Consider the following 27638-nt stretch of genomic DNA (forward strand, 5'->3'; position numbering starts at 1 on the left):
CTTCCGGGTCGCGGTATCTGGGTGACTGCTTGGCGGTCGCGTCGCAGTCCACCCCCTCCCCCCGCTGCGTTCCGCGCTCTTTTCTCCCTCCCTGCCCCCTCTAGGGTCCTCTCCGGACCTCGGCCCCCTGATCGCTTGGGCACTTGGAGCCGTCGCCTACAGCTGCCGTCGGGAGGTGGGTGAGGTGGTGCACAAAGCCCCATTTTTGCTCTCCTTTTCCGCCCACTCACCACCTTCGCGCGGCCATCCGCTACTTTGCACCTTCCGCCATTTTCCTGCCTCTGAGGGTGGACTGATGGCGTTTTGGGTCCCAGGCTCTTGAGTGCTGGTGACCGCGGGAGGCGAGGAACTGTTTGTGGGGGTGCGGGTGGGGAAAGTGGTGGCGAATGGTGCGTGTTGGTGTGTCATCAGTGGCCAGCGGGAGCGGGGTGGAGCGGATGGAGGACGGAGTGCGGGAATCGAGGGTCGTAGGCCGGCGAGGGTTCAGTTCTACTCTCTTTCTTTGGAATTACGAGCTAAAATGATATTGTCTAGCGTCTTTGTCGGCCTTGACAGTCTCTAGGAAGGATGCTGTTGCGGAGAGCGAGAGGGTTTCATTTCACGGTTTTCGTTGATTCAGAAAGCTGCTCCCCTCCAGAAACTCAGTTTATCCGTTTTATTCCTTTTCCCTCTCTAAGGGGTTGGCATGTACTAGGCCTTCGGTGGTGAGTTGTTAACTAAATGAGTTATCCAAGAATCCAGTTGTAATCTTGGTGTAGGATGCCATTTCCTGTTTTTAATGTGAATTGTTTTAAAAATGAGACTAATCATGATCATCTGTAAAATGTAATATTCTGTAATATTCTGTACAATATGCAGTTATCCGGTGGTCTTTTAAAATCCCGAGGTATGGTTTAAAAAAGGGCGCTAAACAAAGAATAAATAAAAACATTCTTGAAATGCTGTGCGTTTTTTAAAATCTCAGGTATTCATCTAAGTTATTTGGAAAGGAAGAAATTTGAAGGATGTGGAATTTGCTTTAGTTTTCCCGTACTGGGAGAAGGATGTGACGTCTTAGTTATTCTTTTTTGAGGGGAGGGGCGTACAGCTTTGTGGGAGAGGTTGCATGTTTCCTTATGATTATTGCATTTGTAAAATGGAATCCCAGATATGATTTGAGATTTTCGCCTAATTATTGGGTATAGGTATCTGTAAGGACCAAAACGTAGACTAATATGAAATAAACCATCTTAAGGAGGAAAAGTGTCTGGTGTTTTATTAATGTCTTTTTATATTATTTGACTAATAAATACGTATAAAGCACTTCTTTTTCAACGAAGGATGGAGTGCGGGAATTGAGTCCAAATTAATTAGTAGATTTATGCTTTTTTTATTTAGCTATTTTTGTTACATGAATTAAGATGTAGTAATTTTTGGTAAATATTTGTTGTTTGATTGCTATATAGACTAGTAATTTTACTACATCATAGGTTATATGTATTTGCTTTGAACTATGGTGGCAGTTTCTAATATTTAATATTAATGTCTTTGATACAGGAAAGATGAATGGGAGGGCTGATTTTCGAGAGCCAAATGCAGAAGTTCCAAGACCAATTCCCCGTAACTATCATATTAACTATTTATAATTAGAAGCGCTTTTTTTTTTTTTTTTTTTTTTTTTTGTGGTGCTGGGGATCCAACCCAGGGTCTGGTGCATGCAAGGCAAACACTCTACCAGCTGAGCTATATGCGCCTAGAAGCACTTGTTTTAAAATTTTTTTTTAGTTGTTGATGGACCTTTATTTTATTCATTTATCTGTATGTTTGATTTGAGAATCAAACCCAGTGCCTCACACGTGTGAGGCAAGTGCTCTACCACTGAGCCACAACCCCACCCTAGAAGCACTTTTTATGTAAGAAAATTTTCATTGCCTGAGTAACTGTAGCATCTGGGCAGCCTTCATGGGGCTGTTACTTGTGTAGTCACAGGGCCCCATGCTTGATTTAATGCTCTAGTTTTTATCTTGAAATTCTTAATTTGAACAAGGGTCACACATTATCCTTTTGCACTGGGTCCACCCCATTTTGTAGCCAGTCTTGACTAGTAGGTTGTAGTGCTTACTTGTTTGCAGTTAAAGTTTGTTTTAGAAGTTTAGAGATTATCTGTTTTCATTACTTCACTTTAAAAAAATGTTGGGTATCATTAATATTCAGACTAAGCTAATTTTCTTTTTTCTTCTTTTGGTACCAGGGATTGAACTCAGGGGCACTCAACCACTGAGCCACATCCCCAACCCTATTTTTGTATTTTATTTAGAGGCAGGGTCTCACTGAGTTGCTTAGCACCTTGCTTTTTCTGAGGCTGGCTTTGAGTTCTTCTTTCTTCTGTCTCAGCCTCCCAAACCTTTGGGATTACAGGCATGCACCACTGTGGCCCAGCTCAGACTAAGCTAATTTTTCAGACTTAGTTTTATTATGGGTATTTTATTATTTTCCAATTTTCCTTGCTAAAAGATATAGGGGCTGATTACATTCCAACAGAAGAAGAAAGAAGAGTCTTTGCAGAATGCAATGATGAAAGCTTCTGGTTCAGATGTAAGTTCAATTTTCTAATGAACATAATTTTTTTGTTTGTGCTGGGAATTGCACTTGGGACATTGCCTTGCTAGGCAAACACTCTACCACTGAGCTACATCCCCCAGACTTCAATATAGCTTGGTCCAAAATTTGTACCTGCAATTTTGACCTGAATTTATATTTGAAATTTAATACTTTCATATAGAACATATATGCTTTTTGCATAGTGTGGTTGTTTCTAAAACAAGTTGATAAGGAAATAGAAGAAATGTGCATATTCTAAAGTAATTATTTCAAATTTTTGTTTCAATCATGAGGTAATTTTGTCAATAATAATGGTAATAACATTTATTGAGTATATTTGGATTATATAAAAACAACTCAGTTGGGTTGATAATTATAACCCTCACTTTACAGGGAAGGAATTGAGGTTTAGAGATGTTAAATGAGTTAGCTAATGTTACATAATGGCAAGTCATGATGTATGAACTTGGAAGTCAGGTCTGTCTGAAACAGAAGCTCATGATTTTAAGCCTTGTACTTTAACCATCACATAATAAAAACTGGTTAGTTTCCATTTTTTAAAAAACCATTAAATATTACTATATTACCAACTTTTGATCATATATCAAGATTTTTTTTTTTTTAAATACAGAGAATACTATAAGTGATGCATAAAATATAATCTTACTTTTAAACAAAACCCTGGTATTATTGCTTTATCTTGAGACTGTAGTCTTTGGCAATTACTATTCTAACAAAAAGGCAGAATGGATTTTAAGGAGGAAGAAGGGGACAACTTAAACAATTGAGGATATACCTTTTCAGTCTGGAATGTATGCTTACAGTGTACAAGGTACTTGATTAGAAGATGAGTTTTATGAGACATAATATTTTTCCCGAAGTAGTTTTATGATGTAGTTGGGACAAAGTTAACACATGAAACATATAAAGATTATGTGTATAACTGCAATAGGGACTTTAAGTAGAGATAGATTTTATTATAATGAGCCAAGGCAGAGTCTGCAATAACTTGATCTCTGTTAGACCCTTGTAGCTGAACTTTGGAGCAGAAGACTTTCATTGAGAATAGAAAATAAAATAACAGGAGTTAAAAGGTTTGATTCATTATGTTTTAGGTTCTTGGACAGAGAGGATGATATTGTTTTTTAAGAAACTTTAGCAGTGTATTGGATAAGAAGGATGAGAAGTTGTACTTGGTGAAATCCCTTATGAGTGAGCTTTTGCAGTAACACAGGCATATAGTTTTTGAGGAAGTATAGTTGAATACATTGTTGTTTGACCTGGAGAAAATGGGTAGGCAATGAATTTTTTTAAAGAACAAAGGATTTTGGTGGGGAGGAATGCCAGGGATTGAACTCATGGGGACTCAACCACTAAGCCACATCCCCAGCCCTATTTTGTATTTTATTTAGAGACAGGGTCTCACTGAGTTGCTTAGTGCCTTGCCATTGCTGAGGCTGGCCTTGAAGTCGAAATCCTCCTGCCTCAGCCTCCCAATCCACTGGGATTACAGGTGTGTGCCACTGTGCCTGGCTAGAACACAGGATTTTTACAAAGATTGACAGTAGAAGGAAGGAAGGAAAAGAGAAAAACTTTAAGATAACCAGCTTAAGAAACTTGATTTTGATGATATCACTAATTAAGAGTTACAGTTATACTGAATTTCCTTGTTTGTAGCATAAAATAAGGTTAGTATAGACATTTTAAGTTTTTGGTACAACAGGTTTTTTTCAAGTCTTGATGACTCAGGATTAAGAAAAAAACAAGTCTGATAATGTTTGGAATTATTGTAATGTTAGACTGAGGTTTACATAGATACTGTGCTGTTCAGATTTATTTCTGGCTGATAAATTTATGTTGCTGCACATATTTTTAACATTCTAGCTGTAACACCATTATGTCAAAAGTACGTTAAAGGGCAGTGAGTGCTAGGCATGATTTCTGTGTATGCCTAATTGTTAATAGTAAGATATGTGGTATATGAACAATAGAATCTCAGTAATTTCTGTGTATTAAAGCTAATTAATTCCAAATTGAAGAGACAAAGAGCATGTAATAATGACAGACTGAAAAGCAGATTATTAACTGTATGTTATATCTCAATTATTGGGAAATTATAGAAGCCAAAATTGTCAAGTAGCAATTGACTCTGAATTGACTCTTTGTTTTGTTTTGGTTTTGGTACCAGTGATTGAACCCAGAGGCTTTTAACTGCTGGACCACATCCCCTCTCCAGCCCCTTTTTTCCCCTTTTGAGACAGATCTTGGCTAAGTTGCTGAGGCTGGGTTAGAACTTGTGACCCTCTGCCTCAGCCTCCTGAGCTGCTGGGATTATAGTAGTGAGCCACTGCTCCTGGCACGGTCAGCTCTTAGATAACCTAGGTATACACCAAACATTGCATATATATAGAAGTTTGGGTGTAACCAGATGGTATGAAATTCAACATATAATTATTGAGAGGACTTGGTATTAGGAAATTTTGTACTTTAATATTCATATCTTCAAATGTTATTCTATGCAGTGACATTTTCGTATTTATATAAATGAGCAATGGAATTCCTGATACTTTGGAGCGTGTAGATTAGGAAAAAATGGTGAAAAAGGCATATAGGAATATATAGAAAAGTACCAATGATAATTTTTAGACCTTAACTGTGAAGGTGTCATATTTCTAGGTGCTTAAAAATTGTGGCCCGGTGAGTTTTTGTCTAACCAAAAAAAAAAAAAAACAACGTCTCTTTGTCCAAAACACAGGTAGTAACACAATCTGTACATAAAAAGTCAGTTTCTTGCATATTATGTTATAGTAGTTCTTACCTTTGGAATTACTGAAAAGGTCTATGAATTCCTATTTGCACCAGTTACAGATTGTTTGAATAATATTTCGCTCATTTTATTTCAAATAAAATGGTATAATCAGTGAAAGGGTCAGACTCTGAGTGAGGCCCACCTGTCTAAATTAAAATCAATCCTAGTACTGGGCATTGAATCCAGGGCCTTATGCATGCTAGACAAGCACTCTACCAACTGAGCTATCTCCCAGCCCGAATTCCACACATTATTAACTGAGATTTGGGGCAAGTTCCTGTTTCCCTGTTTTCTTATCTGTAAAATAGGAGTGATATCTGCCTATTTCATGTAATTGTTGTAGAGATTAATTTAATTTTAAAATTTGTTGACTATTGCCAGGCGCATGCCTATAATCCCAGTGGGCTCTGTATACTGAGGCAGGAGGATCATGAGTTCAAAGCTAGCCTCAGCAATGGTGAGGTGCTATGCAACTCAGTGAGACCTTGTAATTCTGAATTTAGAATATCATTTTGCTATTGTTGAGAGGAGAAGAGTTCAAAGAATTTTAGGAATCTTTGTATTAGAAATGGTTGGGGCTGTGGTCATAATGTACAATTAGGGTTTGGTCAGGAGTATTATTGATTTACCTAAAGAAGCATTATTTAACAGACTCTGAAATAAGTCACTCAGTATAATGGAAAAAACCATTGACCTAGGAGTCAGAAGACTTAGATTCTGAATCCAGCTATACCACATACTAACCATGTTCATAGCTTAGAGCATATAACTTGTCTTTTCTGATCTCAATTAACTCTGATTAGAATGAAGACTAGAGAATCTCTGAAGTACCTTTCAGTTTTACCTTTATCTTTTTTGTGAGATGTAAAATAGAATACGTGAGTTGAGAAGAGACATTAGACCTAATCCATTGCTCTTTTATAGCATGGGAAGTTAAGAGAAGTATACAGATGTGGTGAATGGAAGAACTAGTACTAGAATCTCAACCTGACTGTTACTATGAGTATTAAATGGGGAAATCATTGTCCATTGTAGAGATGGCTAACTAACTCATCACCTTTTATCCTTACATAATTCTTCAGTGCTACGTGTTGCAATCCTTGAACCAAGCTGAATGATGCTGTAATTAGAAGGGATTTATCCTTTGAAAAACTTTAAATAATACATGAAGGCATTCTAACCAGCCGACATTAAAGAGACATTTTTTCCAGCAAAGGTAAACTCTTTTAGTAGAATAGTAAGGAGTCAAACCATAGGGTTTCTGCAAACTGCCTAATGACAAAGCCAATGCCTTATTCCAAAGTTGTGGGTTTTAATCATGAAATTTCTCTAATAATTCAAATGTAATAATTTGAAAGTAAATAAGTAATTAGTTTCTAAGTGGTCCATATAGTTTTGAAAAGAGTTGAGGAAATTATAGCCCATGGACCAAATCTGGTTTTGCATGCAGTGAGCTAAAAATTGTTTTTACATTTTTAAATGTTTGAGGAAAAAGAAAAGGAGGAAGACTATTTTATTTTTTTAAAGATAAACTTTATTTTTTTAAAGAGAGCGAGAGAGAATTTTTAATATTTATTTTTTAGTTTTTGGCGGACACAACATCTTTGTTTGTATGTGGTGCTGAGGATCGAACCCGGGCCGCACGCATGCCAGGCAAGCGCACTACCACTTGAGCCACATCCCCAGCCCAGAAGACTATTTTATTACATGTGCAAATTTCATGAAATTGATATTTTTGTATTCATAAAGTTTTATAGGAACACGGCTCTATGTCCATTTATGTATTGTCTCTGGATGCTCTTGCCTTAAAACAACTGTTGATATGGGACAAAGACTGAGTGGCCCACAAAACCCAAAACATTTATTATCTGGCTGTTTTTAGGAATGCATCTGCCAACCTTTGGTCTAAAATAGGAGTGTCTTCTGTGGCAGCTTCCAGCCATATGTAACTATTTAAATTTGCATATAGTTTACAGGATTCAGAAACTATGAAAGGATACAGAACAAAATCAGGAAAAGGAGTCTGTAGTGAAGTCCAGAGGAAGCTAGGTGCAAGCTTCTTCTTTTCCTAGTGGAGTCACACACTAAGGATGTGCTTAATTTCTCCACCAGCTAGTAATTATACGAGTTAAATGTTGTTCACTAGGGAAGCTCATTAGACTCAAAGCCAGGGTTTTTGGAGGGTGCTGATTGCATAGGCACCCTCAGCGTAGCAGATATCAAAGTTCCAGACGCCCAGACAACGTGGTACTCAGCATGAAAAAACAGATTAGGTACAGTGAGCCATTTACCTGTTTAGGTAAATTAGGTAAAGTTTTATATCAATGTAGAGAATTCTTTTTCCATTCAAATTCCCAAAGTTGCTTTGCTAGGTTGGTCAGCCAAGGACCAATTCCAACTCCCATCAAGGAAATCTATTAGTGTTTGGGTAGAGAACAGTGATTCGTAGGTGAATTTGTTTTGTTTTGTTTTGTTTGTATTGTGCTAGGGATTGTACCCTGCCCTTGCACATGGTAGGCAAGCACTGTACCACTAAGCTACATCCTATGTGTTTTTAAAGTTATGAGTTTCTTTGAAATTATAATGAGCACTTAGGATTTCACTGTCAATTAATAGTCATTATAGACAGAATATTTCCTTATGGCAAAATTACATTTAAAATAGTTTTAAAAAGTGTATTTAAAATGTATGCTTATTTATTCTTGCCCCAGCCTCCGTGTGATTATGGTCAAATATATTTGTATTTTGTTTCACAACAATGTAATACAGAGCTTAAAAGCTTGAGATCTGGTGTCAGACAGATTCATTAGAATCTGGGTCTGCCATTGAACTAGTTGTATGACCTGTTGCAAGTATCTTAACATCTCTAAGCTTCATTGTCCGTATCTTTAAAAGCGTAATGATATTATCTACTTTATAAACATAAGAAAAAGTAAATGAATAATATATGTAAGGCACTTAAACATGCTGCATGGAATTTTGTCATACTCAGTGACTTTTCTTTTAATTGATTTCTGGCTTGTTCTCTTTTTTTTGCCCTCTCCTTCTCTAACTTCAGATGTAACTCTTAGTATTACTTTTGTCTCTCTCTTTTTTTAAAATCTTTATTTTGTTTGTTTAGTTTTTTTGCTAGCTATTTAGAATCTAAATCTAGATGGTTCTTGAATTATATTTAATATTTTATAATGTTCTTAAATTTAAAATGCTTCTTTCATGCTTTCACCATTCATACAGTGTAACTTTTAAGATGAAGTAATCTCTTTTAAATATTTTAATGTGCATTCCTATGATTTTACTAATAATCTATCCCCTAATAAATTCAAGAGACAGTTTTCCTTTGTTGATAGTGACAATTTTTTTTTCTCTTTATAGCTGTGCCTTTGGCTGCAACAAGTATGTTGATTACTCAAGGATTGATTAGTAAAGGTAAATACTTAAAACTTTGGATTTATTTAGCATTTTGGATATCATGTTTGTTTTACATTATTTTTCTGATTTTAAATAAGATGATAATGTATCCTATTAGGTATTATCATTGATGAATTTCCTCAGTATCAGAAGGGTTTTGTCTCCATGAACCCACTGACTTGATTATCTTGATTTGAGAATTTGGTGTTTTACATATAGCTTAACAACCTGTAAGAATAAGAAGGTAATTAAAAACTTGTGGATGGTTTGTAGGTAGAGCAGCAGACCTGGTCAGGTGGCTCAGCAGTATCATTCTCACTTAAGAGATTGTTAGAAATGCAAATTCACAGGCCCCATCCCATACATACTGAGTCAGAATCTGTGAAATGAGGTCCTGGAATCTAAGTTTTAAGAAACTGAAGGTGATTCAGATGTACTAGTTTAACAAGTCCCCGAGGGCAACTAAATTCTGTTGTTTTAAATATTATAACATATTCCTGTGGAACTTGAGTTTTAGATTAGCATTAAATGTATCAGTCTTTGTGTCTTAAAATTTAGTGGTGCTAGCAATAGTATTGCTCATGACTTTTATTTTGTTAAGTATCAGCGTGGTGTATCCTATATCTGGGAAAGTGTCCCAGAAAATAGTCATGACTTTGGTGGGATAGCCTCCATGTATTCTAAAAACCTGTTCTTTTAATTAACTAGCTCAAAATGTGACTTTGATAGGATATTTTAGCTTTTTCACAATAGCAGAATAAAGTACGTAGATAATCTTGACTCCAAAACAATACTTTTGAAGGGAAGTGGGAGGATTTGGGGAGGAAAAATTTATTTAAAGAACTTCTAAGGAATCTCATTATAATGTGCTGCAAGACAGGAATTTTAAAATTGGAAACAACTCCAGAACCAATTAAGTTGTTTCATAGATGAGTTTGGATTTGTATTTTGAAAAAAATAAAACAAAAACACCAATCACATTACTTTGAAGGGAAAATTGGCCTAGGGAGAAACAATTAAGAGTGGAGAAAAAAAGATTTTATTAAACGTTTGTGGGTTTTAGTTGTAGTTGGATCTAATAACTTTATTTCATTCATTTATTTTTATGCGGAGCTGAGGATCGGACCCAGGACCCTAAGCATGCTAGGCAAACGCTCTACCGCTAAGTCACAATCCCAGCCCCATGAGTGGAGAAATTGTCTGCCTGTTCTATAGTAATCCAATATGTCATTTATTAATGATTATTATGAGGGAGGGGGTTATACAGAATAAATACAAGAGCTGCCAGTAGTTCATTTGAAGAAAGAAATCTGTGTGATCACACACTGAAACAAACAGAAGAAAATTTAAATGTTTACTTGAATTGTGAGATTCAGAAGGATGTTCAAAGATCTCTGTAGGGCTGCTATAATCCCTGTTTTTGGGGGCGGGGGTACCAGGGATTGAACTCGGCACTCAGCCACTGAGCCTTATTTTATATTTTAGTTAGAAATAGGGTCTCACTGAGTTGCTCAGCACTTCACTTTTGCTGAGGCTGGCTTTGTACTCCCGATCCTCCTGCCTCAGCCTTCGAGCTGCTGGGATTATAGGCGTGTGCCACTGTGCATAACAGGAACACTTTTTGGAAGAAGTGAGTTTCAGAGGATGAGCAGGAGTTTGCTTAAAAAACAAGGAAGACTATATTAGGAAAGAGGGAACTGATCAGAACAATAAGCTTAACTTGGGAGGAGACAGTCAAGAAACTCAAAGCAAAATCATGTGGACAGGAGTGAAAAAAACTCCATTAAATTACTAAGAACCAAGAGAAGGTACAGTTTGTATTAGGACACAAAAAAGGGAACGTTTTGGAGATTTGGTATTTACATGGAGTTAAAGACTTTGGACAACTTGAGAATAAGATAGAAATGGTAAAAATTAGGAAAAGAATTCAGAATCCCCAAGACATTTTGCATTTCATCTAGATGTTTGGCATTTTGTATATGCTTTTGTCCATGGTGTGTCATACTTAACTTGTTCTTAGCTGCTCCCTGATTGTTCCTGATCTATTATAAAAGAAAGAACATAAAAAAATTCTCTCCTACACATTTCCAGTTTTTCCCTGACTCCTCAAATTTGAAGTACTATAAATGAGTGCTTCAACTTTTTACTTTTTTAACCCTTTCAAGTCTGTGTCATTGATTACTCATGTATGTATTTTCATTTTGTTATGTTTTATTTGAGATATTAGGGATTGAACCCAAAAGCATTCTACCTCTGAGCTACTCCCCAACCCTATTTTTATTTTTATTTATTTTTTTTTGTGGTGCTGGGGATTGAACCCATGTTCTTGTGCATGCGAGGCAAGCACTTTGCCAACTGAGCTATGTCCCCTGCCCCCCAACCCTTTTAATTTTAGTTTGGAGACAGGCTGAGTTGACTTGGAATCCTCTGCCTTAGTCTTCTGAGTAGCTGGATTATGGATGTATGCCCACCATGCTCAGATAGCACAGTTTCCTTGTTTCTTAATTTTGATGGGCAGTTTTTGTTCTTATCCTATATCATATAATTTTCACCAGTTCTTGAAACATTCTTTTCATATCACTACCATGATAGAGCACACTAATACTTTTTTTCTCCCTCAGGCAACTCTTCCACTTTTTCTATGAATTTTGAGTGTCTGATAGGAATTACATACTATTTTTCATATATAGCACTAAAAGACAAAGGTATATTACCTTTTGGTGCTTAGGTTTTCTTCTTCTGCTTGTCTTAAAAGTGTTGGTGTTCTTTAAGTTCTCCTTTGACTTTTAGTTATTGGTCTATGTATTTTTTTTTTGGTGGTGTGGGTGCTGGAGATTGAATTTAGGACCTCATGCATATTAAGCATGTGATTTATCATTGAGCTATATCTCCATCCCAAGTCTATACTTTTGCCTCACAAATTTGAGCTTCATTGACCATTTCTTGCATCTAAATCTCCGTGATTATCTCTAGTCTATGTATCTGTTACAATGTTTTAGTATCTCCACTTGGATGGCCCTTCTAAATGGCCGTCAAACTGAATTTGTTTTTCCAAAACCAGTTCCTCCCACCTTTCCACCCTCTGTGTCTGAGTGGCATCACTGACATCCAGGAGTCCAGGGCATTATCCTTAACTGCCTTGTCTAATTAATATCATGTATTCCAATTCATTCATTTCTCTGTCAACTATCTAGTTCCATCTGTACCACCACTATAATTAATGCAACCATATGTTGCAAAGAGTATTGCATTAACCTTGAACAAGTCAGTTTGTCTCTGTCCTTGCTACTTCCCCTTAGGAAAATGGGCTGTCTCTAGCAGCTGTCAGAGGGCAACATAATGTACATAATTGATCACTCAAATATTCGGGTGGATAAATTGCAACCACATGCTGTATTCTGTTTGTCTTAATTCTCTCTGTAGATTGTAAGCTTCATTATGTGCAAAGAAAGTGTCTTATTTACTGTTTATTGTCAGTGGTCTGTAACTAGTTGGGGACAGAATGAGGGATCAACTTATACATGTATAAAAGCAAATATTTTAACTACTCTGCGTTTTCTCCTCTTTATGATCTTGGTGGTATAAATGAAAGAACCCCAGGCCAATAGTATGGATTCGTTTTGTTTTTGTACTTTAATGACACTAAATCTTGCAATTAAGTATTCGATATATTGTTGATTCTATTTGTTAGATTCATCAGTGGTATGCTGAGACTGTCTTATATCAGTTCCTGAGAACTAATTGTTAATTTTCAGGAAATTTGCAAGCCAAAGACATTTTGGTAGCTTTACATCATGGAAATTAAATTAATTAAAATCTGGGCATTTTATATGGAAAACTGGTTTACCTATATAATACTGGATTCTTCTATATTGTTGCATGTAGTTATAGATTAATTATTCTCATTGCTATATAGTTTTCTTTGTGAGTATACCACAGTTTATCTATACTCTATGTTGGCAATTAGGTAGTTTTCAATTTTGACTATTATAATAAGTTCTGCCATGAATAAAGTATCTCTTGGTAGACATTTTTCTGGGTTATAAGATTATGAATATAGTTTATTCAGCTTTAGTAGATACTGCGAAACTCTTTGACATAGTTTACATTTCTGGGTTTTTCACCAACACTAGTTGTTTGTGTGTTTCCTGTATTTTAGCAGTTGTGGTAAGTGAGCAATGATACTGATTGCACTGTGGTTTAATTTGTGTCTCCTTCTAAAGAAGTCTTGAGTACCTTTTCTTTTGTTTATACCTCATTTGGATATATCCTTGTTTGTAAATTATTTACTGATGCCTGTTGTCCATTTTTTTTCCTTTGGTTTGTCCTTTTTGGAGTTTGTATATATTCTGGTAGTGGGTCTTTTGACAGATACATATGTGTTATAAGTATTTTTCCTCAACTCTGGTCAACTGTAGTTCTTAATGTTAATAGTCAGGTTTATTGAATTTTTCCACTATGATAAGTGTTTTTTGTGGCTTCTATAAGATATTTGTCTATTCAGTGACATAAAGATATTTTCTTATGTTTTCTTCTGCAAAATTTTCTTTTTATCTTTCATATTTTAATTTTCAAGCCATCTGTAATTGTTTTGGAATAGTATAAGGTGTAGGATCCAGTTACATTCCCACTGTACACTGTACTATGTTTTGAAGGGATGATTTTTTGTTTACTGCAGTGTTGCCTGTCATAAATTATGTGACTGCATGTGTGGGTCCATTTCTGGACTCTTCTAGTGTTGGTCAATTTACCTGTTCTTGCACTTACACCATACTATTTTATTACTTTATCACAGGTTTTTGTATCTGGTGCTACTGGTTCTCAAATTTCTTCACTTTCTTTAATATCACCTTGGCCCTTCATGTTGCACATGGTGTATTTATTTATTTGTCTGTCTATCTATCTATCTATCTATCTATTTATTTATTTTAAATATTTATTTTTTAGTTGTAGTTGGACAAAACACCTTTATTTCACTTGTTTATTTTTGTATGTGGTGCTGAGGATCAAGCCCAGGGTCCTGTACGTGCAAGGCTCTATCGCTGAGCCACAACCAGCCCCTGCACATGGTGTATTTTTTTTTTTTTGGCTTTTTTCTTTTTCTTTAATTGGTTGTTCAAAACATTACAAAGCTCATGACATATCATCTTTCATACATTTGATTCAAGTGGGTTATGAACTCCCATTTTTACCCCAAATACAAATTGCAGAATCACATCGGTTACACATCCACATTTTTACATAATGCCATATTAGTGACTGTTGTATTCTGCTACCTTTCCTATCCCCCCTCCCCTCCCCTCACATGGTGTATTTTAAAATGCTTTTTTTGGTTTGTTCTTGGTTCATAGAAACATCTTTTTTTCCTTTATCTAGTAACTTCGTATCAAGTATCTTTATATTCATTCACCTATTCTAATAATTTTTAGTCTTTCTGGATTTTTTTATAATTCTCTTTCTGAATTCACTTGCTTCTCTTTTAAATAAAAGAGTGCATAAAAATGCTAATGTTAGCAGCTAATATTTAAGGGTATCCTGAACTGATTTTTTTTTTCTATTCTTTTAACAATGTTACTCAAAAATACTTAACTTGTTCTTTAGGAATCCTTTCAAGTCATCCCAAATATGGTTCCATCCCTAAACTTATATGTAAGTATGATCAACACTGTTTTTTGTAGCTCTTTTACCTAAATAAAACCATAAATTTTATCAAATGTTTTGACTTACTCATATTAGTTATGTGGTTATATGCTGTGGCAACTTAATTTGTTTAAGCTTTTCATTAAATGAAGTACTTGGATATTTTATTAATATCAAAATTCATGAATTACTTGAAATGCTTTCCTCCCTCTTTTTATAAAGTATTACAACTATTAATTTGAACTTACTTTGTAAATACACAGTATTTAAAAATAAATTATTGGTCTGTTCATGGGGAAAGTTGTACAGGTACTCTGATTGATCACATCAATATATTTAGAATTAAGCTTATTTTAAAAAATCTTTTTAGTTTGCATTTTGCAATATGGCTAATGTTTGCTTTGGACTTTAGGTTATACTTTGGAATACATTATTTTAAGGGATTTTTGTTGCATGTAATTTTATTTTTAAAGCAGTCTTATGAAATTGGCTAGGCAAATAGTATGATACCCATTTTACAGAAAAATAAATGGCTGAAATCCCTGCTACTAGGCCAGAACTCTGCTGTTTTGATTGCTCATCCATTTTTCTTTCCAACATATCTTTACTACATTTCCTACCTATATTTAATAATTAGTATATTAGAGCTTATTTATTTATTTTAAAATATTTTTTAGTTTCAAAGGACCATTATTTTATTTATGTATATGCGGTGCTGAGAAATGAACCCAGTGCCTCACACATGCCAGGCAAGTGCTCTGCCACTGAGCCACAAACCTAGCCCCTAGAGTTGATTTATAACAACTTTATTTTGGCTTATTTTCTTTGGGAAAGTGAATTATTTCTGAAGAATCTATGAACTCTTGAGTATAATTTAATGTGGTCTTTTTACCATTATTTCAGGAAATTTCAGTTTTGTAAACCAAAGACATATTTTAGAACCATGCTTTTAAAAAAATATTTTGTTAGTTTTTTTTTTTTTTTTTGCCTAAAAGACCCATTCAGTCACACATTTTGTTTGGTGTTACAATTAAGTTGCTTGCATCATGGGATACTTTGCTGGAAAGCTGTCTTATGTGAAAACTTGTCAAGAGAAATTCAAGAATCTTGAAAATTCCCCTCTTGGAGAAGCTTTACGATCTGGACAAGCAAGACGATCTCTACCGCCCGGGTAGGCCATTTTCTGATTTTCACTTAAAAGAGTTTTTATTGTTAAAGAAAAAAATAACTAGACAGTATTATAATTCAGTATATGAAGCATTGCATAACTGATGAACCACTGTAAACTTGCTATTTGCTATAGACTAAAGATAATTTGCATTAAAAGAGTCATTATTTTAAATAGAGCTTAATTCTATTGGGCATACATGTCCCAGAATAAAGGATTTATCTTTGTTCAATTTGTCACTTACCTTTGCTTCACTGTATTTTGGGTTTTTCTTTTGAATATCCAAATTTTGTTTTTTAAAATAGAGGTAAAATGAACTGAGCATTTTACTAAGTAGGTAAAATAACTAATTTTCTTTGAGGTATGTAGTATGATAATGTTTGTTTTGGTATGCGACTTCATTATAGGAATCATAGTTAATTCTTGATTAAATTTCAAAAGTGAACTGATACTGAATAAATTTCTGATGTAAATCAGTATAAGTATTTTAGACAGTTTATGTTGGATTTCATAACATTTGGAATCCCTTAGTTTTTTAGTTTTTTTTTCTTTAAACCAAATTCTGTAAATCAGGCCACAGTGAAAAATAAAAAATAAAATAAATAAAATTTGTAGGCACAAAGTTGTTTACAACTTAAGTAGAGAAGAACTGGAGTTGAACTAGTGCCCAATGAAGGAGAATGGTTTAAGTTTTATCTTTTAACAGACTTTGTGAAGGTACTTAAAACTATAAGTCTGTGAAGCATTGTGATGAAATGCTTTTGATACACCAATATGGTAAAGTATAAAATCATATGTACTTAAAATTGTCTTTTAAAAAAATTTTTTTAGTTCTTGATCAACACAGTATCTTTATTTATTTTTACGTGGTGCTGAGGATTGAACCCAGTGCCTCAAAAGTGAGAGGCAGGCACTCTACCACTGAGCTACAGCCCCAGCCCTAAAATTGTCTTTTTTAAAGTACTGCTGGAAATTGAACTATATCTCCAGCCCTTTTTATTTTAAGACAAAGTCTCATTAAGTTGCCCTGGCTGGCCTTAAGCTTGGAATCTTCCTACTTTGACCACCCCAGGAGCTGGATTTAGAGGTGTGTGTAACCACACCTGGATGTAAAGTCCTCTCTTTAAATAGAAGTAAATACTTGCAAGAACATTGGAAGTAGATAGTAATAATGGTTGTGGTAGATGTTTTTTTTCCCCTTTTATACCAAACTTTTCAGTAATTTGGTCGTGTTACTTGTAATTAAAATAAAAATAAGCAGTTTAAAAAAACTCACGTTAAAAAATTTCAAACTTTTGGGCTGGGCTGTAGCTCTGTGGTAGAGTACTTGCCTTGTATGTGTGAGGCACTGGGTTCGATCTTCAGCATCACGTAAAAATAAATAAATAAAGATATAGTGTTCATCCACAACTAAAACAATACTTTAAAAATATTTCAGACTTTTAAGTCTAGTAAACATCTAGTGATGTTTAATCTGTTACGATTTTTTTTCAGGCAATGGTTTAGTTTTTATATGGTGTAATGTAGATAAATTAATTTGGATAGATTGATAAATAATAAAGTTTTTAAGTAGATTGGTAGGTAAATTTTAATACATGGCAAGCAAGCATTCTAAACCTCTTATTGAGAGAGTGTGTTAACCTATATCTGCTTTAGCAAATTAGTGTTTATATGGTTTCCTAATTGTGGAAGTAACTTCCCAGTTAATGTGGGAAATGGACATGTTTAGTGAAATTATAATTGATCTGAAGTACTTTTTATTTCTAAGAACTTTAAAACATTAAAATTATCTACAAAACCTAATGCCGCAGTCTGGCTGGGCACAATCAGGAGCCACTTGTCAAAAGAAACTAACTTTATTTTTAGAACCACACACGCCAAACAAAACAGCCTCTCAGGAAAAACCCTCAGAGCCTCAACTGCCACCACGGGCTTTCCACAAGCCTCTCTCTCCCACACAAGCTTCTCTCCACCTCCCACAATCCTCCTGCTCTTGAGGCCGATTGGCTGGGTCACGTGGGCGGAGCCAAAAAAGTCCCCCAATGAGCAGCTCCGTGGTCTGAAAGGGCAGGGAAACAGCCCAATGAGCATCACCGCAGAGGAGCCAATCAGCTAGATGTTGCTGGGGCCGAGGAGCCAATCAGCTAGATGTTGCTGGGGCCACTGTGAGCCAATCATCAGCCAGCAGCTGGAAGTTTGCTGGGGCCCCTTTGGCTGTGGCTCTCAACAACCTAATATTTAGGAAGTCAGATATGTTTTGTGTTTTCCTTGTGAAAATTTTTAAGTTATTATCCTTGTGATATGTATTCCTTGTGATAATGTTTAAGTGAGTTAAGACATTTTTTAATGCTTTGTGTGTGGCAGAAACATTTTATTTTGCTATTTTAAAATAGATATGTTTAGCCAGGCATGGTGGTGTACTCTTGTAATCCCAGTTACATGGGAGGCTGAGGTGTGAGGATCACAATTTGAGGCCAACCTCAGTGATCAAGTGAGGCCCTGAATATGTTTAGCCAGGCATGGTGGTGTACTCTTGTAATCCCAGTTACATGGGAGGCTGAGGTGTGAGGATCACAATTTGAGGCCAACCTCAGTGATCAAGTGAGGCCCTGAACAACTTATTGAGACCCTGTCTCAAAATTTTAAAAAAGTTGCCTCACATGTACAAGGCCTGGGTTCAATCCCAGCACTACCAAAAAAAAAAGGCGGGGGGCTGTGGTAGCTCAGTGGTAAAGCATCTTAGTTTATTCCCTACTGTCACAAATAAGTTAAAATATGATTATAGATATTTGAAGTTGTTTTCAAACCTTTATGCTTCAGATATAGGCAGTGACTTATTTTTCTTACACAGTGTGATATTCTTTTGCAGGCATTATTCTCAGAAGTCAAAATATGACTCAAATGTGAGTGATCAGTCTTCTTTTGTGACATCCCCAGCAGCAGACAACATAGAAAAAGAGATGATACCTCGTTATGAGCCGATTCCGTTCAGTGCTTCTATGAATGAATCCACTCCCACTGGTATTACTGATCATATTGCCCAAGGTAGAAACTTCTCTTGAAATGAATTTCAGCATTTTATGGTCCAACGTATGTATAAACTTTATTTGATGATCTTTTCTGCCGAATATCACCTGTACATTGCACTATCAGCCATCAACCTAAACTCATCCATCAGTCTAATTCAACATGTTTTGTTCCTTTTGGTCATTTGTTTTTTCATTCACTCAACATTCCTGGAGGACCAGTAGGTATCAGGCATTCTTGCTAGGTATGGAAGACATAAAGATAAAACTTGGTTCTTGTCCATAAGAAACTCTCAGTCTGTTAGAAGGTAAAACATAAGGATAAATTACTAATAGGTTCCAGTGATTGAAAATACTCATACATGTTTCGTGGAATAGAAAAAAAGTGATAAATTGTGCATCAGGAAGTAGAGGCTTCAGGAAGGCTAAGGTTATATTTGATGAGCCAATCTTAAAGCCTTTCAGCTTTCTTTCTTTGAGAAAAATAATACTTACCTGCATTACAGAACTGTTGTCAAGTGAGAAAACCCATGGGAACATGCATTGTCAAGTTTTTATAAATACTAGTGTCAAACACGTAAGTGAAAGATCAGTTTTGGAGTAAGGCCTGGATTTGAATTGTTGATGTTTGCTAATTATGTGGCCTTGTAATTACAGTTGCAATAAGTAGCTAATTTATAATTCCTTGAGTTTCTTGATCTCTTGAACAATGATAAAGCCTCTCAACTGTTGGGATTAGATGAAATAATTATAGGCAGTGCCTTGTAGGTAATATATTCAGTTCCTTTTTCCTTTCAGCCTAGTCTGCAGTGGAAGGTGGGGAATTAAATCAGGAGGCAAAGGTCTGTCTATAATTCCTTACCTAAAATCTAAAAAGTTTTGAAAACCACCCCTACCCCCCAAATAAAATCTGACTTGAGGGTCAGGAATGTAGCTCAGTGTTAGAGCAATTGCGTAGCAATTGTGAAAACCTGGGTTTGATCCTCAGCACTGCAAAAAATAAAGTCTGACTTGAACTCACTTGGCGGCAGACCCTGACCTAAACAACATAAGAAATATAAATATAACCTTTACTTACTTTACCTAAAAGGAATTTTTTCCATTTTATTGTAGAACCATTAGTGTTTTTGCTTATTATTCATTCCTGTCCCAAACCTCTGAATGGGGGATATTAAGTGATATAGAATATATACTATGATCATTTCAAAAAATTCTGAGAAACTGAATTGCAAAACATGTCTAACTACGAGGATTTGGGTAAGGGATTGTAGATCTCTGTTGAGTTCACTTTAAAGGCAACTTTGAAGTGAATTCAATTAAATCAGTAACTGGGGAGTTAATAAATAATGCTCAAGAAACAATAGGGTTTTTTTGTTTGCTTGTTCAAAATGGAAGAGATTTGAATCTAAATGTAGGTTAAAGGGAGGAAAAGGAATGTAGGGGAAAGAGAAGTTGACTGTAGGTCAAGGAAGGTTTGAGAAGATGCAGAATAGGATTTAGGAAAGTATCCACTAAACATGTCACTATCCACTAGACATGTCACTGTGTGATTAAAATTAAATTTATTTATTTTTAAAAAATATTTATTTTTTAGTTTTAGGTGGACACAATATCTTTATTTTTTATTTTTTTATTTTTATGTGGTGTTGAGGATTGAACCCAGTGCCCCGTGCATGCCAGGCGGGTGTGCTACCACTTGAGCCACATCCCCAGCCCTTAAAATTAAATTTAAAAGTCAATTTCTCAGTAGTTTTGGCAGCATTTCAGTTGCTCAGTGGTCACATGTTAGCATCTCCCTTGTTGGAAAGCACCAATACAGAACATTCTCACTAAGGAAAGTTTCGTTATTTTGTTGGTGGTACCTTAGAATCAAAGACAGGGGAGAAGGCTGATTATTAACCTTGTAGAAAAGTCAGGAGAGAATGGAAGTTTGAATGTTTAAAGAGACTCTTGAGTTTGGATGACTTGTTGAACCTCTTAATTTTCAAGTTTTCCCCTGTGCCCCTCCTGAGGGGTTACAAGCAATGACTTCATCTAATTAGAATGGGAAAGGGGGTGGGCAGATTCAGAGAATGGTTAAAGTCACCAACTTATTTCCAAAGGTAGCTCTTTGTCCTTCACTGTGTATCATTTTTCAATCTCAGATCCATTTCCTGTAGTCATGCTCCATCTCTTCCCTTGTGATGATTTGCATCCTTCCTGCCATTTGCATTCGAAAATTCTATATTACATAATTTGTTTTCTACATAAAAGCAAACATAAAAATCCTTTTGATATCTACCCACAGATGATAGCAAGACCCATATTTTAATATTATTTTATGCCTAATTTGTGGTAGCCATCCATCTGTCCACTGCTCTGCTTTCCGTTTCCTTCTCCAAATCATACTTGCCACTTTTCAAAAACTGCTCTTCACATGGACCCTCATTGGCTTCCTTTGCTTTATTCCAGATGCTATCCTCCCTTACCAGGGCAGGGTACCCTCTCCTTTTGTTTAAATCCTATTTGTTCCCTTAGTTCTGCTTTCTTTTACCAGGAATTCAAAGAATTATTAATCTCTTCAAAGCAGAAATCAGTCCTTTATAGCTATTAGATACCATAGGTAGTTTATTACAGTTATATTTAAAGCAGTGCTGTTTTACATTTTATTATTCCTTCCAGCTCTTCATAACCTTCCCTAATGAGTAAATCATGTTCTCTTTACAATGTAGGACTATTTTCATTTGGTTTTATAAGTGGGGAAATTTTCCCCTAATCTTCTATCTGATTTATGTTTGATTTGACGTCAGGATTTTAGAATAATAAAATATTTTTCTTTTGGATAAGAAAAAGTATTAGACCTGGAAGGAACTCTAGAGAGCGTCTAGTTAAATTACCTTATTTTGCAATTGGGAAAACCAAGATATGGAGAAGCTTAGTGATTTGCCCAAGGACATTCACTAATTGTCAGCAGAGTGGGGATTAGAACCCAGGCTTCCTTAAATATATATATCCTTCAGAATTTAAAAAAAAAATTATAGTGAAAGGAAATTAGTTCAATAATTATTTATTACTAATGTAATACAAAATGTTTTAAAAACCCAATATAAGATTATAAATTTTGTTTTTTTTTTTTAGTATTCTCTTTTCATCAGGAAAAATTGAGTTTTGGTATATTAGAACTAATTAGGAAAAACTTAAATCTCTGCTCTGTATCAATACAGTGTATATTTATCAAAATAAAAGATCAGGATTGAAAACAATATTTAATATATAGTTATATTTCTTGGAAAATTCTGATTATTTGCTTGGACCTTACCATTGAGTTCCAAATAAGTACCATCTATAAAAATTGAATTTTAAGATATTTTAATTAATAGATTATTAATGATATGCTCAATTTGTATGTTGCATTAGAAAATACTACTTCTATTGTGGTTAGTAAGACTTTAAGTACTAGTGCACTGAATGTTTTGTTAGCATGAGTAAATTTGTTTAAAAATGTTTATATGGCCTTGCTATTTATATGTTTTATGAACTGTTTAGTATTTGATCTTGTCAATATATTAAAGGGGAATACTTCATTATTTTTTCATTAGTATTTGATTCTTTGATAATATATATTGTTCACACTTTGACTCTCTTTGGGAGAGATAAAGAATAAATGCAGATTTCCAGGCTGAATAGTTAGTTCTTATCCCACCTCAGTAAACAATAAGCAAAAACCTACTCTGGTTAAAGGCTATTTCTTATAATTTTTAGTAGTTATTTTCAAGTATTTTTGTTTGAGTACATAAAGATGGTAAATTGATTTTTTTAAACTGAAGTTATTTGTATAGATTCTAGTTATTAGAATATTTAATTATGGAAATGTTAAAAGAATCTACACTGTGTCAAGTGTTGTTCATTTATCACCAGTAGATTTATTTCTTTTTAATTCTGTACACAATATGAATGACTTTCCAGGTTAAAATACTAGCATTTTAAGCAGTTTGTACTGTTACATATTGTATTATTCATTCTTTTTCCAGCCTTGATTTAGACTTAAAAATTTTTGATGTTGATTTTAAATTTTAGAAATGAAAGCTTAAACATATAGGGGATAGATTTTAGTCTGTGATTACCTTGGGGAAAGTATTGTATCTTTGGAGTGGTGATAAAATTCTGATTCTTATATTTTACTTTATTCTATTTTGATTACAGGTAAGAAGCTTTTGCAAAACTTAGTTACTTTGGGTTTATCCAAATCCTTTTTACCATCATTTATTAACTGTTTGTTGTTTTAGGACCTGATCCCAACCTTGAAGAAAGTCCCAAAAGAAAAAATATTACATATGAGGAATTAAGGAATAAAAACAGAGAGTCATATGAAGTTACTTTAACACAAAAGACTGATCCCTCAGTCAGGCCTATGCAGGAAAGAGTGCCAAAAAAAGAAGGTATGCTAGTTTAGTGTGAATCATGTAACTTTTAGGATTGGAAACTGAAGTATTAGTTTAAAACATTAATTATATTGATACATGATTTAATTGTTTAAGTAAGCAGTTCACAATAGTTATTTCACAGTTATCAGTTCAACCATTTTTAAGGTTTTTTCAAAAGGCTATTTTGTGTTAGGAAATAATGAAGTCCAAACAGTAAGACTTGAGATAGTGAGACTAGTTTGATAATAGAGTGTCGAAATTATATAACCATTTTACTTTCCCCTCATAAGAAATCACCTTGAAAACTGATATCTTTTTTCTAGCAGTACATTTCTTGCATAACTAGATTTGGTGATCCCAAGGTTGATGATTGGACTGTACTGCCACTTTTGGCAGAACCACAGAATCATGACTAATAAGGATTACTTTTCTTGTTAAGTTTAACAGTACTTTATAATTAATAGTCAATTTTTATTTTTATTTTATTTTATTTTTTTTTTAATATTTATTTTTTATTTTTCGGCGGACACAACATCTTTGTTTGTATATGGTGCTGAGGATCGAACCCGGGCCGCACGCATGCCAGGCGAGCGCACTACCGCTTGAGCCACATCCCCAGCCCCAATAGTCAATTTTTAAATAAAAATTTTGTCATTTTGAAACAGCCATACAGTACCCAAAGTAAATTTTCTGACATAACTGTTTACCTCTAAAGTAAAAGGGCATTTTGAACAATTTTTGTAGGCATTTCTGAATAGAATTTTATTATTTCTCTCTAAAGGAATTTCAGAGGATGAGTCATTGTTTCAAGATTTTCTTTTTACTACTTTAAAAATCAAAGGGGTCGCTGGGGATGTAGCTGAATGGTAGAGCATTTGCCTGACATGCACAAGGCCCTGGGTTTAATCCCCAGCACTAGTGCCTTCTGGAGAGCCATATGCCATAAAGATTTCAAAATTATGTAAAAATCCTAAGTATGGGGTTGGTGGTCACTAGGGATCTAAACCAGGGCCACATGCATTAGGCTAGCACTCTGCCACTGGGTTATATTCCCTAGTCTCAAGACAGTTTTCTCATTTCTCATTGCTAATGGTTACTTCACTTAGAATTGCTTTTGTAACAATATTACATAATAATTAAATGATGTCTACATAATTTTGATGTAAAAACATTTAGTTTTGTAATAGGTTTGTAATTTATAATGCTTATTGATGTTTGTCATAAAAAATGTTTAATATAAACTTTATGCATACAGTGACCTTTTCTCTGTATTATGTCAAGACTTATTGATACTTTGTTCTGCTTAATAATTTGAGGATTTAGACTGTAAGCTCCTTGAGGGTAAGAAGTAGTATTTTTCTCATATTTATAATCTTTTGTCTGCACAGTGTAGTACCTTGCACTCATCAGTAGTGGAGCATTTTGGTTGGGCATTGGGTTGTAATAGAGGTTAAGAAAAGAAAATAAGGTGGACACTTTGGCACTTGCTGACTTTTGACATTTTTGGTTTTAACTAACATTCTTAAAAGTTATTTTACGTGACACAATAATGTAAAAGTATGAACTTTTGCTGGGCGTGGTAATGCCTGTAATCCCAGTGGCTCTGGAGGCGGAGGCAGGAGGATCTCAAGTTCAAAGCCAGCCTCAGCAAAAACGCGAGGCACCAAGCAACTCAGTGAGAACTTGTCTCTAAATAAAATATAAAATAGGGCTGGGGATGTAACTTAGTGTTCGAGTGCCCCTGAGTTCAATCCTTGGAACAAAAAAACTATGAACTTTTTTCTTTATAAACAAAAATTTTGGGGGGTGCTTTAAATAATTCAAAAAACCTGTTTCTTTGATTTTTTTTTTTTCCTACAATATTCTTGAATCTAGATAGAAAATTTAACATTAGTACAGTGTAAACTCATGGTGTGGAAGTTTCACTAAAAGTTTTCAGCTTCAGTGTATGTGGACTATATTGGTATTTGTCTAATTAGAAATTCAGACAAATACATAAGCACATATTCTGTTAGCTGTCAGAGAAACATTACCACACATTATGTAGCTTCTAGAAAATTCCACCGCATACTCATGAGAATTGAGAGCAAGGGGAAAAGGCAAAATGTGAAGAAAAGGGGTATATAATATCTTAGTATAATAATGAAAGTTTTGACACCATTTATTTTTTTGAAGGGTTCACATTATGATAATTGCTTCTTTACATTGTTATGATTAATTTGGTCCTCTGAACAATTCACCCATGGAGCCTATATAGAAAAGACAAGACAGCATGTTTCACATTTTAATTTTATGTAAAGTTCGGGAATATTGGCATCAATTTCCTTCTTGTAGTTTGACAACTAATGCAAGAGAAGAGTAACCATAATTTGAAGTCTTGACCATTTGTTTATTTTTTTGAAAAATAAAATTCAAATTTATTATTTTTATTTCTGGTAACTTCTTTTGTATAAGCTATAATATATATCACCTTTACTAATGTGTAGAAAAGTTGTAAAGGCACCCAGGCTTTGAACGTGAATTGACCTACTTCAGTTTTGGTTCTACCTGTTAAGGTGTGTACCTTGGGCAAGTTACTAATCTGTTTTCTAAGCCTTATAGTTAGAATTGTGTTTACTTTATAAGATTATTATGAGGATCAAGTATTTATATAAAGTTCTTGATAAAATGTATTTATAGTTATGAATAACCCCTAGTTCACAGAAGTCTAACCAGCCCCTTTTATAAAGTCTCTCATGCTTTTATTCAAATGAGAGGGAAAACAATTTTCAGTACAACAACAAACAACATAGTGTCTTTAACTTATTACTGTTTGGAATCATCAATTATTTGTGCTTTTTTCCTAGTCAAAGTAAACAAATATGGAGATACTTGGGATGAGTGAAAAATTACATCATTGGACCTACTGAAGGAGTTTCAATATCCAGCTTCATCTAGGTGGTCATGAATACCTGCATGCTTTGAGCTCAGCAGCAGTCTTCATAAACATATTTAAAACTAAATCCTGGGTTTTTGTGGTTTGACTTATTATGATATTTTGTAAGACATGGATTTTGGTGTTAATATTGTGTAAATGTAATCACCATAGGGAATGCTATGAATGATGGTATTATACCATGATTTTGTACAGTTTGAAATTGTTTTTAAGTTACAGAGCAAAGATACTCAAACCTATCAAGAAACTGATGCTCAAGAATCATTGTATATAGCAATCAATGATATCTGCATGTGGAATTGGGGTGGGTGGGTCGGGGGAGCAAGCATTATTTTAAGTGTCCGGCTTTATATCATCAAATTATTAAAAAGGCTTTCTCTAGTATTTGCTCTATTAATGTTTATGGTAAATAAAATGTAAAGAAATATGCCACACCTCCATTTTATGGTTTTATTTGCAGTTCATTTCTCTTTAAGTACAATTATAAGTGGTGTTTGGTAGGGATTGAAAATTAAATAAGATGTGTGAATATTAAATAAGATGAATATAATCCATGTAGATAAATCAGTATGTAGTAAATAACTAAATGCCTTTAAAAAGCAAGTTGTCTCAGCTTTCCACCACTAACAAAATACCTAATCTAATCAAAGAGAAAGTTTATTTTGGCTCATAGTTTAGGAGGTTCAAGTCCATAGTTTGTTAAACTTGTAGTTTGGGTCCATGGTGAGGTAGTACATCCTGGCAGAGCAAAACCACTAACATTGGAAGTAAGGGAGCAAAGAGAAAGAAGAGGCCATTTTCTCACAAGACCCTTCAAGTGCATTTCACCCCCAGTGAAATTAGAACTGGCTTGGCACCACTATGGTGACCAAGCACTTAACACAAGGCCCTTTGGGAACATTCAAGATTCACACTACAGTAATCATGTTCTCAAAGTTTGTAAATTACACAGGGATAAACATTAAAGTTAAGTAATTTCAGTATTTGTTTCTGGTTCAGGTGAACTGAAATTGTATGACAGAAACATTTTCCAACTAACTTGCTAGAAACCATCCTAGAATTCGATGACTTAAAGACAGTCATTTACTCTCTTAGATTTTGGGGGTTGGGGGGAGTTCGGGAATTAAGGAAGGATTCAGGTGAGTCATTTGGCTCTGTTTCAAGTTTGCAGTTATGTGCTAGATGGAGCTGAACCTGGACCACCAGAGCCGCTGGTCCCTGGCCATCACTCTAGCGTTTAGTAATTTTGAGATTTTGCCATGACTGGATTAGTTTGGGCTTGCTTATGGCATGTTGCACTCAGGGCATTGTGGTCTTTTAGGGGGCCCTAGTGAGTGTCTAGGAAATTTGTCCAAAGCTGTATTGCCTTTTGTGCACAATCTAGCCTCCAAAGTCATGTAGCATCATTTCATTACAATTCTGCCTGTCAAGGCCAGGCATATAGATTACCTACTTCATCACATTTTAAAATGAACGTGTGGGGTAGATGTTGCAATAATATTTTCAGTCTATCATTTGGTCTTAGTAATTCATATCTCATGGGCAAAATAAACTCATGCCTTTTCCAAAGACCTCCAGTTGTAGCCCATTATACCAGGCTGAAGTCTGGGATCTTGTCTAATCAGGTCTAGGTATGGATGAAGTTTGGGTACAGCTCCTTGACTTCCAA

General features: G+C 34.9%; 1 protein-coding gene across 3 annotated transcripts; it reads left to right on the forward strand.

Moving 5' to 3' along the window:
* Positions 1-26409, forward strand: Ociad1 (OCIA domain containing 1). Of its 3 annotated transcripts, XM_046459443.2 has the most exons (9): positions 1-175; positions 1537-1599; positions 2494-2574; positions 8762-8815; positions 14399-14446; positions 15473-15608; positions 18475-18650; positions 22897-23049; positions 25881-26409. In XM_046459443.2, exons 2-9 carry the CDS (start codon positions 1542-1544, stop codon positions 25916-25918), a joined length of 744 nt encoding a protein of 247 aa, XP_046315399.1. In that variant the 5' UTR covers positions 1-175; positions 1537-1541; the 3' UTR covers positions 25919-26409. The 3 variants fall into 3 exon arrangements, with proteins under 3 accessions (XP_046315399.1, XP_046315330.1, XP_046315271.1); XM_046459374.2 differs by lacking the exon at positions 22897-23049 and having other exon boundaries at positions 42-175; positions 18475-18695; XM_046459315.2 differs by lacking the exon at positions 22897-23049 and having other exon boundaries at positions 42-175.
* Positions 26410-27638: the final 1229 nt, after the last annotated feature.

The sequence above is a fragment of the Marmota monax genome, unplaced genomic scaffold, assembly GCF_021218885.2.
Source record: "Marmota monax isolate L192 unplaced genomic scaffold, Marmota_monax_Labrador192_F-V1.1 WCK01_AAM20220418_F8-fsc00025, whole genome shotgun sequence".
Taxonomy (NCBI): Eukaryota; Metazoa; Chordata; class Mammalia; order Rodentia; family Sciuridae; genus Marmota; species Marmota monax.